A 14,656-nucleotide genomic window follows, 5' to 3' on the forward strand; every position below is an offset into this window, starting at 1 on the left:
AACGCTAAAATAATCCAAAAAGTTAGCAGAATGCTAACCTTTAACTTTACTATACTCCGACGTCATATTTTACAAAGTAACAACTAATCGACTATTAAATAAGTCGACAACTATTTAAATAGTCAATTAGTCGTCAATTAATCAACTAATCATGGTAGCCCTAATAGGGATTGTTGAATATGTACGTGTTTATCAGAACACTGTGGAGCATTCTTCTATCAGGAAATGTGAGTGATTCTTAAAGATACTCAAAACAATTTTGCCTCTTGCAGCCTTGGAAAAGACAACACAAGAAGAGGGATGTTTTACTCTCTCATGAATCTATTTTCCATATGAAATTCTAGTCAATTGCAGACATAAAGATGGTGATTTCTTAAATCCACGTGTCAAAGCTAAGGCCCAGGGGCCGGATCTGGCCCACTGGGTGTTTATATCTAGACCGCCAGATCATTTTATATTTGAGTTATTATCGTCCCGATGTTTCTTGTGCTAGTAGCATATTGCAACACATTCTCATTTCAAGTCGTCACATTTTGACGTTTAGCTAAGGACCCCTCCTCGTCAAAAATTGTTGTTTTGGGTGTCCTTAACTCGCTGTTTTTAGACGTGCATGCTGTCTCAATTAAATCAGGGGTCTCCAACACCCGGGCTGCAAACCTGTATTGGTCTGGGACCGGGACGTGGACCACACTAGAGCTGGGAATCACTGGGTACCTCACGATATCTATACTACGATACTGTGATAATTGGTAAAAATTATTTCTGATAAGGGCTGCATGGTGGCGCAGTGGTTAGCGCTCTTGCCTCACAGCGAGAAGGCCCTGGTTCGAATCCCGGCTGGGACCTTTCTGTGTGGAGTTTGCATGTTCTCCTCGTGCATGCGTGGGTTTTCACCGGGGACTCCGGCTTCCTCCCACCGTCCAAAAACATGCTTCATAGGTTAATTGGTGACTCTAAATTGCCCCTAGGTGTGAATGTGAGAGTGGATGGGTGTGTGATTGCAGTGCCACTACTTAGAACAAAATTGTTATAAACAATAGAACAAAGATTAAATAATTCAGTATCTACCAGGCACATTTGTGCAACAGCGCCCCCTATCAACCTCCAAAGGAACGTCTCACCAAGGGATGACGAATATAATGTTTTACAGCCTCTTTAAACAAAAATAAAAAATTGGTTCTTGGTGAGAATCAATCGCAGGAGTAAATGTCGCGATATATCGCCATATTGGTATTTTGACACCCCCGTAGACCACACCTGTGCCTGATTGAGGACATGGTTCCTACCTTTTCTTCCTAACCCTAGCCTGAACTCGGTACAGGACCTGGGTCGCTACTAGAGCTGCCACAAACGGTTATTTTATTAGTCGACTAATCACCGATTATTTTTTCCGATTAGTCGACTAATCTGGTCATGCACAAAGTGGATGTAAGGAACACATCTTAACCATCATGAACTTTAAACTAACCAAAAATAAAGACAATTAAGATGATACTTTATAACTTTTAATGTATCGCGCAGCCTCTGTGCTTCCTTAGTTTCTGGTATTAAAACAACAGTAAATCAAGTGAGTTCTGCATCTGAAACAAGGAACTATTTTTCACAAAAGACAAAGTTTTGGGCCCAATCTGAATTCCCCGCCATTTGAAGTGCGAGTTTAAGTGTAAGTGTGTCAAGTAAATTTATTTTTTAAATCCGATCCTCCAAACTGAGGGATATTAAGTCCTCCCCGGGTAGGGTAAACTGCGTCGCGCTGAGAAATGCTCTTCTTCACGTGGGTGCGCCCTGAACCACAGACATTTTCATTTAAATCTAAGTACTGACTTTTTGCTATAGCATTTTTAAAGTTATAAAACCGATATTGTTATGTATATTTAAGTGCTGGAAGCTTCGCGCTAAAGCGATTATTAGTTACGTTATCGACAAAAGTGACGTACAAATTATGAGACACAATTTTTTCGTTACTCTCCATTTGTAGGGCCAGATGAAGGGGAAGGAAAGAATTCGGATTGGGCCTTGGACTCACTGATATCACAAAAGTGCATTTTTTGGTGCTGAACGCTCACAACCATGTTCAACTTCACTGCACTCTTACTATAAAGTAACAACTAATCAACTATCATAGTAGTCATTGACTATTTTAATAGATGATTAGTTGTCAATTAGTCAACTAATGGTGGTAGCTCTGGTCGATACCAAATGTGAATCAGTACTGGTTCCAGATGCGGTTGCTGTTCGGACATGGTACCGGACATGAACCAGGTTAGAGTTAGGGTACCGGGTTAAGGTTGGTTCGCGTTAAAAAGCTAAGTTTAAAAAAAAAAAAAACATTTTGTGTGTTGAATAAATGTTTTTCCTGCTGGGCCTGCGACCTAGAGTGTGTTTTGGATTTTGACCTCCTGTGTGATAGAGTTTGACACCCCTCCTTTAATCTGTCTATTCATCTGGATGAGAGCTGAGCAAGTGACAGCCAGCTATGACTGTCCTCCATGTCTGAAGATGCATGACTTATAGAATAAGAAGTGTTTTCTGCATTCACAACCTCTTAGATCTAGTATCTGCTTTATAATATCTTAGATTTCTAACTAAACTACGTGCCTGCAACTGGTTGGCTGCAAGTGCGCCCAGACATCATGCTTTCTGGCAGCGTTTTACATCAGTTTCCTCCTTTTTTTCATCATAAAAAGACTGTAAAGGAGACTTCCCCCACCGAACACAAAGAGGGCCAAACGGGAGACTTCTTGATTGCATGGGGGTCGTATGTTTTCTGCGCGCGGTCTATGCGCAGACGCGTCCATCCACAGAATATCGACCTGTTGTCCGAACGCAAGACGCCCAACCGCAACCCCCCCACGGGCAAGTTAGCAGGGGATCAAACGGCGCTTTCCTGCTCCAAACCCACTTTTATCATCTTCATCACGTCAACCTTTCCTGCAGAAATCCCATTGTTTCATGCAAAAGTAAAGAAGGCTGCTCCTCTTCTGCTTTGATGTCAGCTGTTTTCATCTTTTCAGAGCAGAGAAAGTGATGCAAGCTCGTCCTCACGCGCGGATGATGCTGCCTGCGCGCAACAGTTTATTCAGTTATTAGAAGATGGTTTGAGAAAAACAATCTATTTATTACAATTTCCTAAAAAAAAAGGTGTGGCTGTTTTAGTGCGTCATACATCGCAACGTTTTTCACACTAACAACTTCCCAGGTGAGACTTTAAACCTGAAACCAAAGTTTATCTATCACAGGTATAACTGGTGAACAATGTGGAGGTTTTCTTTTTACCTTCAATACAACAAATCCTCCACAGCCCGGAGTGAGTCAGGTCCCCTTTGACTTTCTTGGTCTGCATCTGGCTGTCGTCGGCGGTCACGTTGGTGGCGTTACAGATGTACGCCCGGGAGTAAAGCCAGTAGTCGGTGCCGATGGCGACGGTCATGAGGCTGAAGGCGGTGAAGGCTCCCGCGACAGCCAGCACGGTCTGAACCCCGCGGTCACACCACGCCATGGCGGCTCATAACGTGAGACCCTACCCGGCGCGCGGCCACCAGCGCGTGCTGGTTCAGAGGAGAGCCGCTCCTCTCTGAGGATCTGCCTTTATTCTGGCTCCGGCAAGAAACTTTGGTCCGAGCTTGACTCCAGGTTCTTTGTCTCTCATCAGCGCGGCTACAGGTGGAAGCAGAAAGAAACCAAACTGCAGGTGATCCTCAAAAAGAAAGAAAGAAAGAAAAAACAACCTGAAACGGTGTTCAAAATACACCAAAGGGTCACGCGCACCCAGGATTTTTTTGGTTTAGTTTTACCAGATGTTTGACTCTAAACGGAACAATAGATGAAGCATCCAAGCCACGCCCCTCACTGCTGCTAGAACCAATCATTTGTGAGGAAGAGAGCCGCGGCAGGAACAAAAGAAAATGTGTGCATGCATATATGACGCGTTAACGCAGGCGATTAACCATGATTAATGCATTCATATTTATGAACGTAAATTAAGTGCACCTCTCGGATCAGTACTCTCTTTCCCGAAACGGTGCAGTTATCCACAGCATGCATTAAAACACTATGGGTCGGTTTCCCACTTATACCATTTACAAAAATATAAACATTCAATCTGCTTTTAATACTTTAATCTTATTTTGTTAGTTTAGATCGCTTTTTCACAAAAGCGGACTATTTGATCCATGGTTCGGCACATTGTCATGTCATATACATTTCATTTTGTGATTATTCCCAAATAATAAGTGGTCGGCAAATACTTTAAATTAAAAAAAATAATTGCTATGAATTACAATTAATTATGCCCCAGGTTTGTGATTAATTAGTTAGTTTTTTTAAAATCGATTCCCAGCCCTAATATATATATATACACACACACATACATACATACATACACATATATTATGGCCAGGAATTGATTTAAAAAATTGAATTGATTGTGCCCTGCGACAGACTGGCGACCTGTCCAGGGTGTACCCCGCCTTCGCCCTTCAGTAGCCGGGATAGGCTCCGGCACCCCCGCGACCCCAGAAGGGAAGAAGCGGATAAGAAGATGAATGGATGGATGGATGAATTGATTGTAAAATAGTTGGGAAAAAATTTGTTGCGATTAGTTTTTTTATTTACACTATTTGCCTAACAAATAAATTAATGCAATTATTCACACTTTTGGATTGTGATTAATCACTATTGATAAATATGTTTTACTAGGTCAATTTCTGAACAAAAATAGGTCTGAGAGAAAAGTTATCCTTCATTTTCATTGTCTGAATTTGAAGTGTTAATTGTTTGAACAAACTCATCAACAGTAAGATAAGCAAAAAACTTTAATGTCTGTATTACTCCATGACAACAGATATGCTAATACACACACCTAAAAAACCAAAAAAAAGTTCCAGTCACGTAGCCCAAATGTTGTTCTATATCACTGTGCATTTCTTCATCTTGTGGACAAAAACAAGCCATAAGAGGGGAACTTTCTCCCTGAACTGATGCTTTATCTAGCCTAATGTGATGATCAGCACGTTTCTTTTTTTTCACAGCTGCATTTGAGGCTCAGCAACATGATGTCACGTGCCGAACCATGGTGTCATGGTAATATCTGGACATTACCATGACACCATGAGACACCAAGAGGTCGGGCAGGCGGCGAGGAGGCAGCATCAGGAGCAAAGCAGGGTCAGCTAACAGCTGATCAGATCAGAGTTAACCGCGCGGAAAGACGCAGGCAGTACTTCGTAGTGAGTGTGGTCTGAGGACTGCTTAAATGTCCTGTGGCTGATGAACTGATGAGAACCAGATGTGGAGCCATCCAAACACTGTGTGCTGGTGTTGATGGCGGATTAAATGCACTCAGTACTCAGGTGATGTCCCCCACCGATGACCAGAGGGGGAAACAGAGTGCCGACTCCTGACACATGGATCAAATAGTCCACTTTTTGTGAAAAAGCAATAAAAAAAGATAAAAATACTAAAAATCAATTGAATATTTATTTATTTAATAAGTAACCATTATATAAGTGGGATAATACCTGATGAATTGTTTTAACTCACGCCATGGAAGCCTGTCCTGAACAAATGAGGCAAATCAGAGGACCATTTCTTTGCAGGATGTGATTAATTTGCATTAATAACTATTAACATGTCAATTATTTTTGATTAATTGCTTGTCTCCCATACACCTATATATGTATATATTAGGTAAATACCTGGTAAATTAAATATGTCTACAAACAAACAAGTAAACAAGATTAAACCAAGCATCACATCAACTTTTTTGGCTGTTGACCTCTATAAATGGAAATTAACTTGTTTAATTCCTGAAATGGAATTCTTCCCATTTCCTATCCCTACATGACTTTGTCCGAACTCCTTCACAAGTCACTATATAGTGTACTAAACAGTGCTTTCACCATTTTCTAGTGCTGTCCGAATCTATGGTTGTGTCGAAATTTCCCCTGAATCCCAATATAGTGCACTATAGTGGGTTCACTATTTTCTAGTGCTCTCTGAATTTACTAATTCCAAAATTCAGTGCACTCAAAATTTCCCAGAAGTCTTTGCAAAAAACTAGCATGCATTGATGCTCACTAGATTAGCAAATATAGACCACAATGCATTGCGGTCAAACAATTTCGAACAAAAAAACGTTTTTAAATGTAATATTTGAATAAACTATCTACATTTTCACCATCAGAACACAGTGGAGGTATACATAAATGTCGTAAAATGTTCGTATTAATTAGATTTTCACTTTGTGAAATCGGTGACGTCGTATCCTGTGTTTAGAAAGACGAAAGAAAAGTAGTGAGCATCGTGTCCGAATTACCTTTAAAATCCAGGGCACTATGTAGTTCCGCAATATTTAGTTTTTTAGTAGTTAGGGATTAGGGGGTGAATTCTGACACAACCTACAATTCTAAAATCGAGTGCCCTAGAAATTTCCCAGAATTCTTTGTGAAAAACTAGTGTGCATCGATCCTCTCTACATTACTGCATATAGATCACAAAGTCATTTAAAAAAATGTGTGTTTTAAATGTAATTTTGTAATAAATAATTCACATTTTCATCATCAGAACACAGTGGAGTCACAAATAGATGTTGTGAAATGTTCTTATTGATTAGATTTTCACTTCATGAATTCGGTGACGTCATATCTGGCGTTTCGAAAAAAGAAATAAAAGTAGTGAGCATGTGTCCAAATAGCTTTTAAAATCCAGGGCACTACATAGTCCTGCACTATATAGATTTTTAGTTGTTACAAAATAGGATAGAAATTTAGACATTTTCTTACCCCTCCAAACGGAGAGTTATGGAAAAATAGTTTCTCCAAATCCAGATGTCGGGTTTTTTCGATGATGTCACCATGGTCGCCGGTCAGCTACTTTAGCATGGAGCTTCCAGTGCTCGAATATACATTACAAAATTGATTTTATAACTTTAAAAAGGTCATTCTACGACAACAAATCATTACTTATATTTAAATGTAAACCCCTGTGCTTCAGACCGCACCCATGTAAAGAAAAGCGCTTCCTCTCAGCGGCATAGCAGACCCTTCCCTTACAAATGCCCCTACAATTGGAGGAGTAGGGTGACTGGAAGAATTCAGTATAAACTTTCCGTTTGCTGCCCCCTAAAGGCTGAAACGAGGTACTACAGTTGAATTTTGTGATTGGTCAACTGGTGTAAGTCCTACGTAATGTCTGAAGTTTCATGTCATCATGCACTGCAGCTCCAGGATAAAAGCCCCGCCCATCTTTGATTCTCTAACGGTCGGTTCTTATCGTGTTAGCTTTAGCATGTATTACCTTCGGTTGTCAAAAGTCTATTGGCTTGGACAACTTTCCAGTTAGACAACAGTGGTTTGATGCATCTGGCATTAAATCCAGCGAAATCTGTCCTGTGATGGGATTTATAATGAACATTTCACTCGAGATTGTTTAATAAGTTAGCCTTTATTAGCTATGATGCCCCTTCAGTCTGGACCATGAGCGCCTGCCTCAGGAGAAGGTGGAGGACAACCTCCACAGAAAGTTCTGTGGCGAAACTGGCATCACTTTGCTCGGTACCACTCTCCGTATTGAGGACACAGTGTGACTACGTTACCTTAAGTTAGCCTCACCGTCACTGTCAATCACAGATCCAAACCACACCTCTCTTGCTCAGTCCAGCAATTTTTTTTGCCTTTTTCAAATCTGGGATGAGAGTGGAGTCATCTTCCAACTGTCCTCTTGTGTCACCAGGGTTAGTCAGCATCAAAAACTCAGTATTACAAACAGCAGTTTATACAGTCTGTGGTTCACCCATCTTTAATAAGGGTGTAACGATTCGTTTCAACAACCATTCGATTCATATCATAACTTGTGGTTGTTTTATATTCAATATTGGTTCATTTGAACGATTTGATTCACTGACTTAAAATCAATCCAGGACATCTTTAGCCAAAACTTCAAGATAACTGAGTCATATTTGTACCACAAATTTTAATTATTTTTATTTGATAGAAAATGATAAGAAATAAGGAAAAAATAAAAACATCCCCCAAAAGAGCATAGAATGGTCAAAATGTTTTAGTTTTTTTTAAGTGAGGAATTATCATACATTTAAAAAACAGTAACCCCATTAAATGTATCATATTTAAAAGCAAAACACCCATTGTCACTGTCTAAGTCATGGCATGAATGTAATCTCAATTATTAATATTACCCAAAATAAGTTGACCTAAATCTAACAGAGGATACTCAGGGCTGGTGTCTGGAACCTTTAACACTTAAATGTTAGGTTTGTGAGTGTCACGGACCCAAAAGCAGGCGGGAGACAGAGATGTGTTTGAAAAGGTTTAATGTGGTATGGCGGATGGTGGTACTCTGGAGTCCGGGTGGGTTTGCGTGGAGCAGCGGATGGTGGTGATCAGGAGTCTGGACCGGTTATCGTGGAGCCATGGATGGTGGTGACTTCTGGAGATGCAACAAACAGATGATGAGCTTGAGGAGCAACGAAAGCTACACATAGACTGTGGCCTAAGGCGTAGTAGGGGTCAGTATACTCTACCACATGAAGCAGACGGACTGACGGCGACTGAAGGTCATGGTGGGTAGATGAAGGCTCCAGGCTGATGAGATGATAGGATGCAGGTGAGCAGGAAACCAGGGGCGTGGAGAGGGCAACCAGGAACCCGACACTTTAAAACCATTTGGCTCAATTTCTCACTGAGGGAGGCTGGGGACACTGAGTCTGTGTGGACCATGTTCTCCACATTCATTGTCTCTGCTGTGGTTGCAAGGTCTCTGGTTCCTGTCGAGGTGGTAACCCCGGAACCTGATAGTGGACACTGAAAATAATGGATACCGTCAAGCTGAAGAAGGACTCCTACCAAGCCTGGCTGGCTCGTGGGACTCCTGAGGCAGCTGATAGGTATACCAGCAGTTTAGGTGGGCTGAGGCCCAGGGGGTTGTGGAGACAAAAACTCTGTCCCAGTAGGAGTTCGGTGGGGACACGGAGGAGGATTATGGGTTGGCCTTGAAGATAATATGGCAAACCATCCTGTGCCTCAGGAGGGGAAAGCAGTTTTCTACTGGGACTGTTTTTGGTGCAGGTGGGGAGTTGTTGACTTCAACTGGGGACATTGTCAGGCGGTGGAAGGAATAATTCAAGGATTTCCTCAACTCTGCTGACATCCCCCCTTTTGAGCAAGCTGAGGACTTCCTCAAAGAGACAGCTCTACACCCTCTTTAAGGTGCTGGAGGGTTCGTGGGAGTTCACTCATCCAGTCCATATGTATTTTTGGATTTGGAGAAGGCGTTCGAGCGGATCTCCCGTGGTGTCCTGTGGAGGGTGCTCTGGGAGTATGAGCTTGAGCTTGGTTCCATAGCCGGCAGTAAGTTGGACCTGTTCCCAATGCATGTTGGACTCTGGCAGGGCTGCACTTTATCACTGGTTCTGCTCGTAATCTGTTCTCTTTGGACAGAATTTCTAGCAGTTTGAAGCAGCTGAGAAGAAGTCAGCACCAGGCACGTGCACGGGTGGGGGTGGGGGGGCTCCAGCAACCACCCCTTTTGGTCAGATGGCCAAAGTGTCCTTTTTTTCAAAGGTCTTTTTTTTGGTCCCATTTCCATTTGTGAAAACCTGCATGAAAAAATAAAATGATAAATTCAGAAATTAAGATGAACACGCCCCTCCCCGAAATGCTCCTGGCACCCCCTCCTCTCATGCCCCGCCCACTCCTGTTGCTTTTTGTTGTTTGGTTTTTGTTGTTGTTTGTTCAGACAATATAAACTATGAGGATATTGGGAAAGGTTTATTTCAAGAAAAAAAAATCTGGGAAATTTGATGTATTTTTGTATTAACTTTTTAAAATTTAAATTTTTTCTTATTTTTTATTGGTCAGCTTTTGTTGCTTTTGCCAACTGTTTGATGTACTTATTTTGCATTACAAAGAGATATATTTGGTTAAAATAGTTTGACTGATTTTGTTAAATGGGGCAAAAATAATTTTTCTTCTTTCTGTCTCCTTTCATTTTCACCAAAGTCAAGAATATTAAGTAATTTATTGTTGTACACTATGAAAATGAAATACATTATAAAACTCTCTCTCTCTAATATATATATACATTTTTATGTAACCTTTACCTGGTATCCTTATAGTTGATATAGTTAATAATGTCTGAGCATTTGTTGTTTCACAGTTTTTTAGTTAATTGGACTCTTTAATTGATTTCTCAATATTATCCCATAACCCGATACTTTGCACTGAGACACTTTTTTCCCCCTTTTTTAATTTGTTGGTTTTGAAAATGTCACCTTTTAAATTATAATTACTCCATCTTTTTCCAAACTTTTAGTCAGTATAATTTAGCATTTTTCCATTAGTTTTTTTTAAATCTCAACTTGTTTTAATTTAGTCTCAGTTATTTCCACTGTTCATTTACTTTTTCTGTTTAGTTGTTATTCTTTAATTATTTTTAAAGTTTTAAATGTTTCCAAACTTAAATTTTTATTTCTTTTTTCAGATAAATAAAATGCTTAATTTGTCTTATTTTTTTATTTAACCATTATTTAACCAGGAAAAACAGAATAAAACAGAGTAATTAATTGAAAACAGTTAAGGATTAGTGATTTTGTTTCCAGGTCCTTCATAATAACAGCAAACTGAGGGAAAGTTGTGAGCTTTGAAAGCTGGATCGTATTTTGGAGAAAGTTCCAGTCTGTAGGTGCCCTGTATTGGAAAGCCTTCTTTCCTTTTTCTATCTGAACACTCGGGACAGACAGCGAGTAGACGCCCTGAGGCCTGCGGCATAAAGTCCATCAGATCTGTGCTGCAGAGCCAACCTTAATTATGATGGAAGAAGTCCGAGGAGTCCCTTGTACATATATTTGTGCCCATGTGTAAAGCTAAAGCAGGCCAACCAACTCGTGGATACAATCCACAGTGATGAGTTCAAGCGCCACAATTTATGAAACATAAAGAGGCATAAAAAGCCCAAATCCAAAGTGTGCAGAGCCTTGACTGGAGCATGTGAGTATAAAACATCCCTATAATCTAAGACAGGAAGTAATGTTGCAGCAACAAGTCTTTTCTCACATGGAAAGAAAACCTTGTTTCTAAAGTATAAACTCAGTTTTAGGTGCAGCTTTCTCACAAGAGAATCTACATGTGGTTTAAAACATAATGAATCATTAATTAAAATTCCCAGATATTTAAAAGTATTTACAACTTCCATAACTGAGCCATCTGGAGCAAATATGGGGGAGATGTTTTTCTGTTTGTCTTTTTGGACAGAAAAAAAAAAACATTATTTTGGTTTATTTGTGTTTAAAGAAAAAAAAGTTGTGACAAACAGCTGTAAACGTTAACTATAATTTCTTTATAGCTTCAGTAAGTGAAGCTGTGAAAGAATATAAAATCATGTCATCTGCATAAATATGATAACTTGCATCTCTTACATTTTGTCCTGTTATTAATATATATTGTAAAAAGGAGAGGACCCAGAAGAGCCCCTTGTTATTACTTCTGTTTACTTATTGATAAGTATCTTTGTGTTGTCAAGATGACTGATAAAAGAACAGATTCCTGTCAAAGCTAAGTGTGCTTTGTTCTCTGATGGACAGCCAGAGGAGAGTGAAAGGTCAAGAAAGACAGAAGTAGTGAAAGAGGAAGATATTGCTCCACTGAAACAGGGAGGTTGATGGAAACTCTGAGCCTTAGGATGAAGAAAGAGAAGCAGAGATGGAGTTAAAGCCCACAGAGAGGAAACAGCTGGTGAGGAGATGGAGACAGGAGCCAGTGAGAGACCACGTCCACACCTACTTCACCAACGCACCCAACTGACCCCACCTATGCCCTGCAATTATACCTCACATATGACAAAGCATTGATTGAAATAAAACCACCTATGTGTAGCAAACTGAACTGGTTTCGTTTGTGGTCATCGTGGAAGTAAAAGAACCTTTTTTCAGGTGTGTCAACACCTCTTCTATCATACTGCTGTCCTGGAAGTCCTCATAAGTCCTCACAAAGTGTTGCCTTTTTGCTACCCTTTTTTAAATTTCAGAAATAATTGTACAGTTGTAACTATAATTATGTCTTAAAACTCTGACAAAGAGGTGATTTTACTAATCTATGGAATATATTTTCAAATATGTAATACTCACAGCCAAAATTATATTAAAAAATGAGCTAATAATAAGAGTTTTAATCTGGGTAAGGCAGTGATAGTCCTCCTTTAATGTATCTTTGTGCACATTAATGGTACAGATTCAAAGACAATCAATTGTTTGTCAAGAAGAGCAATACAACAGGTTTTGGAACCAACACCACTCTCCCTTCAAAACTATGGAGTTTGGCGACATCTTGTGGCCAGCAGTTGCTATTGCATCTGAAGGCAGTCTTTCAAAAATCTTTCCCAGAAAAATACAAATCCAAAGCTCCCATCACTTCTGATAAATGACTGTGATTTATTTGATAAAAAAGTAACTAATCAGAGAATTCAACAAACATTTGACAAAGAACAATTTCCATTTCTTTCTTCCTGATTGTCAAATTTAAAATATCTTTCTAAAATTGATGCAGAATATGATCCTTCTTTGTCAAGCTCCCTATACTCCCCTGAAAACCAAAGAGATTCATTTGAAAATGATCAATGAAGTTTATTCATCTTCTGATTTTCTCTTAAGGCGTTTTGGATTTGTTGCTGTAACATACATCTTCAAACAACAGAGCATGTATTTTTTGATAGTATGTTTATCTCAACATTTTGGAAGTCGTTTTATTCGTTCACTAAATTTCTGCATTCCCCTGAACTTAAAAAAGAAAATATTTCATTTGGTTTTATTATCAAAAAATAAATCACACTTTATAATAATTAACGCAACAATGACACTTGGTGTTTTTAAAAACTAAAATTTCTGTGAAACTTTACAATGAATCTTTTTTCTCTCTGTGTCCTTATTTTATTATATAATTATTTATTTTATCCCCTTTCTGCTGGCATCCTTTGTGTGCCTGCTGTTTGGGCTTGTCTATAATTGTATAATCCTTGAAAATTGATAATAAAGGCATTCAAAACTGTTTACATTACAACTACCACTAAATTATAAAACTGAATGGATTACAAAAACAAAGAATACACATTTTATTTGCTGGAAAACAGACAATGTATTAAAACAATCTCACTAAAATGTGTATTTATTTAATATTGACTCAGGTTCAAAATAACATGTTGATGCTGTGAAGATCCACTGTGCAGAACTCCACTGTGCACGTCTGCTGTGCTCATTTTGGGACTAGAACTATGTATGCCTCATTTAGAAGCATGCTGGGTGTCAAGAGATGCATTAGGTCCCATTTTTAGAGTCTTTGGTATGACTTGGACTGGATTTGAACTCATGACCTTCTAGTCTCAGGGCGGACACTGTAGCACAGCTGACCTGCACGGAGTTCATTCACAGATTAAGTCATATTTCAAAATGATTAAAACATAAATGTTGCAGCTTTCCTGCACGTCTGTACAATATTTGCTTTGTTTTTTTTGGGATTATTTTCATAGTTAAAACAAAAATCCTGTTTTCTTTCTGATTTAAACAAAGTTTCTTTTTGCATGTTTTGGTTAGAAACAAATAAAATAATCAAGAATATCCACAACTTCTCTCACTTTTTTCATCAATACGTGATCATACATGACAGCAGTGTTGCTCTCGCTCCTGAAGCCCATGGACCTTTGGGAGTTTATTATTTCGGCGCTTTGCTGCACCATCAGAGCAGCCAGGTCCTCCTCCATCATCTGATGACCTCCACCTGGATTTCTAGGATGTTCTGCACTCAAAGTCAAACAGCGGAACAGGAAATGTGTAGTCAACGTTCATCGTGTTAGTGAAACACAGTTCAAAACACAGACAAAAATAAGAAAGCAGCATTTGACAAAATCCTACAAGAATAATAAGCCACATCTTCATCTTGTAGCCAGTTTGTGCAGCTATAAGATTGGAGTTTCAGGTCTGACACTCAATCTCCTTAATTAAAGGAATGTCATTTACTAACTTTCTGAATGAGAATAAATATCTCCTGTTTTGAGAGGTAAGTAAAGGTTGGACAGAGCAGAGGTTTACCTGTTTGAACATCCAGGTGTTTCCTGCCCTGAACGGGTCCAGCAGTTCTGGGTCTGAACCAGGGCCGGATCCAGCCAACCCCTATTGGGGGTGCAAACAGAATATTAGGGGGGGCAAGTTTAGGGATACAACATTGTTCTGGTGTAAAATCCTCCCAACCCTATAAAAAGCCCCAATCCGATAAAAATTTGGATCCGCCTGTGTGCGCGTGAGCGACGGAGTGAGAGAGAAGGACCTGAGTGAAGCGAGAGGCCACGCCCTCCTTTGGATCTACCAATCAGCACTAGCAGCTACTTTGAATGGGAGTCAGAGAGCAGAGAGCGCTCTGTTTTTCTTGTTAGCATGGCGTCACCTTTGGGGGGGCAGTCCTGAAATTTGGGGGGGCATTGCCCCACCGTTCCCATGCCTAGATCCGGCCTTAGCTGGAATATTGTTTGGAGTTAGAGTTTATCATTTTCAGTTCACCCTTGTGTGTTCTCAGTGGATTGATCACCCACTATATAAATTTCCCTTGTGTGTCTGTCAGATTAGGTCAGTTTCAGTCAGGTCAGTTCTGTTCATGCT

The 14,656-nt window shown here is 39.8% G+C and overlaps 1 protein-coding gene and 1 long non-coding RNA gene across 3 annotated transcripts in view; both read right to left on the bottom strand.

Moving 5' to 3' along the window:
* LOC112160821 (voltage-dependent calcium channel gamma-4 subunit) overlaps positions 1–3,861 on the bottom strand; it is a 19,900-nt gene extending 16,039 nt beyond the window's left edge. Inside the window, exon 1 of the mRNA XM_024295645.2 lies at positions 3,277–3,861. Within this exon, the coding sequence (XP_024151413.1) occupies positions 3,277–3,499 (223 nt within the window). The 5' untranslated portion in view covers positions 3,500–3,861. The remainder of the gene's footprint in view (positions 1–3,276) is intronic.
* A 4,451-nt stretch (positions 3,862–8,312) lies between these two features.
* On the bottom strand, positions 8,313–14,178 carry LOC112160822. Of its 2 annotated transcripts, none has more exons than XR_004949610.1 (4): positions 14,093–14,178; positions 13,664–13,799; positions 8,540–9,613; positions 8,313–8,445 (listed from the first exon to the last, which is right to left on the bottom strand). It is a non-coding gene; the product is annotated as an uncharacterized LOC112160822 (long non-coding RNA). The 2 variants fall into 2 exon arrangements; XR_002921741.1 differs by having other exon boundaries at positions 13,639–13,799.
* Positions 14,179–14,656: the final 478 nt, after the last annotated feature.

This window comes from Oryzias melastigma, linkage group LG3, assembly GCF_002922805.2.
Source record: "Oryzias melastigma strain HK-1 linkage group LG3, ASM292280v2, whole genome shotgun sequence".
Taxonomy (NCBI): Eukaryota; Metazoa; Chordata; class Actinopteri; order Beloniformes; family Adrianichthyidae; genus Oryzias; species Oryzias melastigma.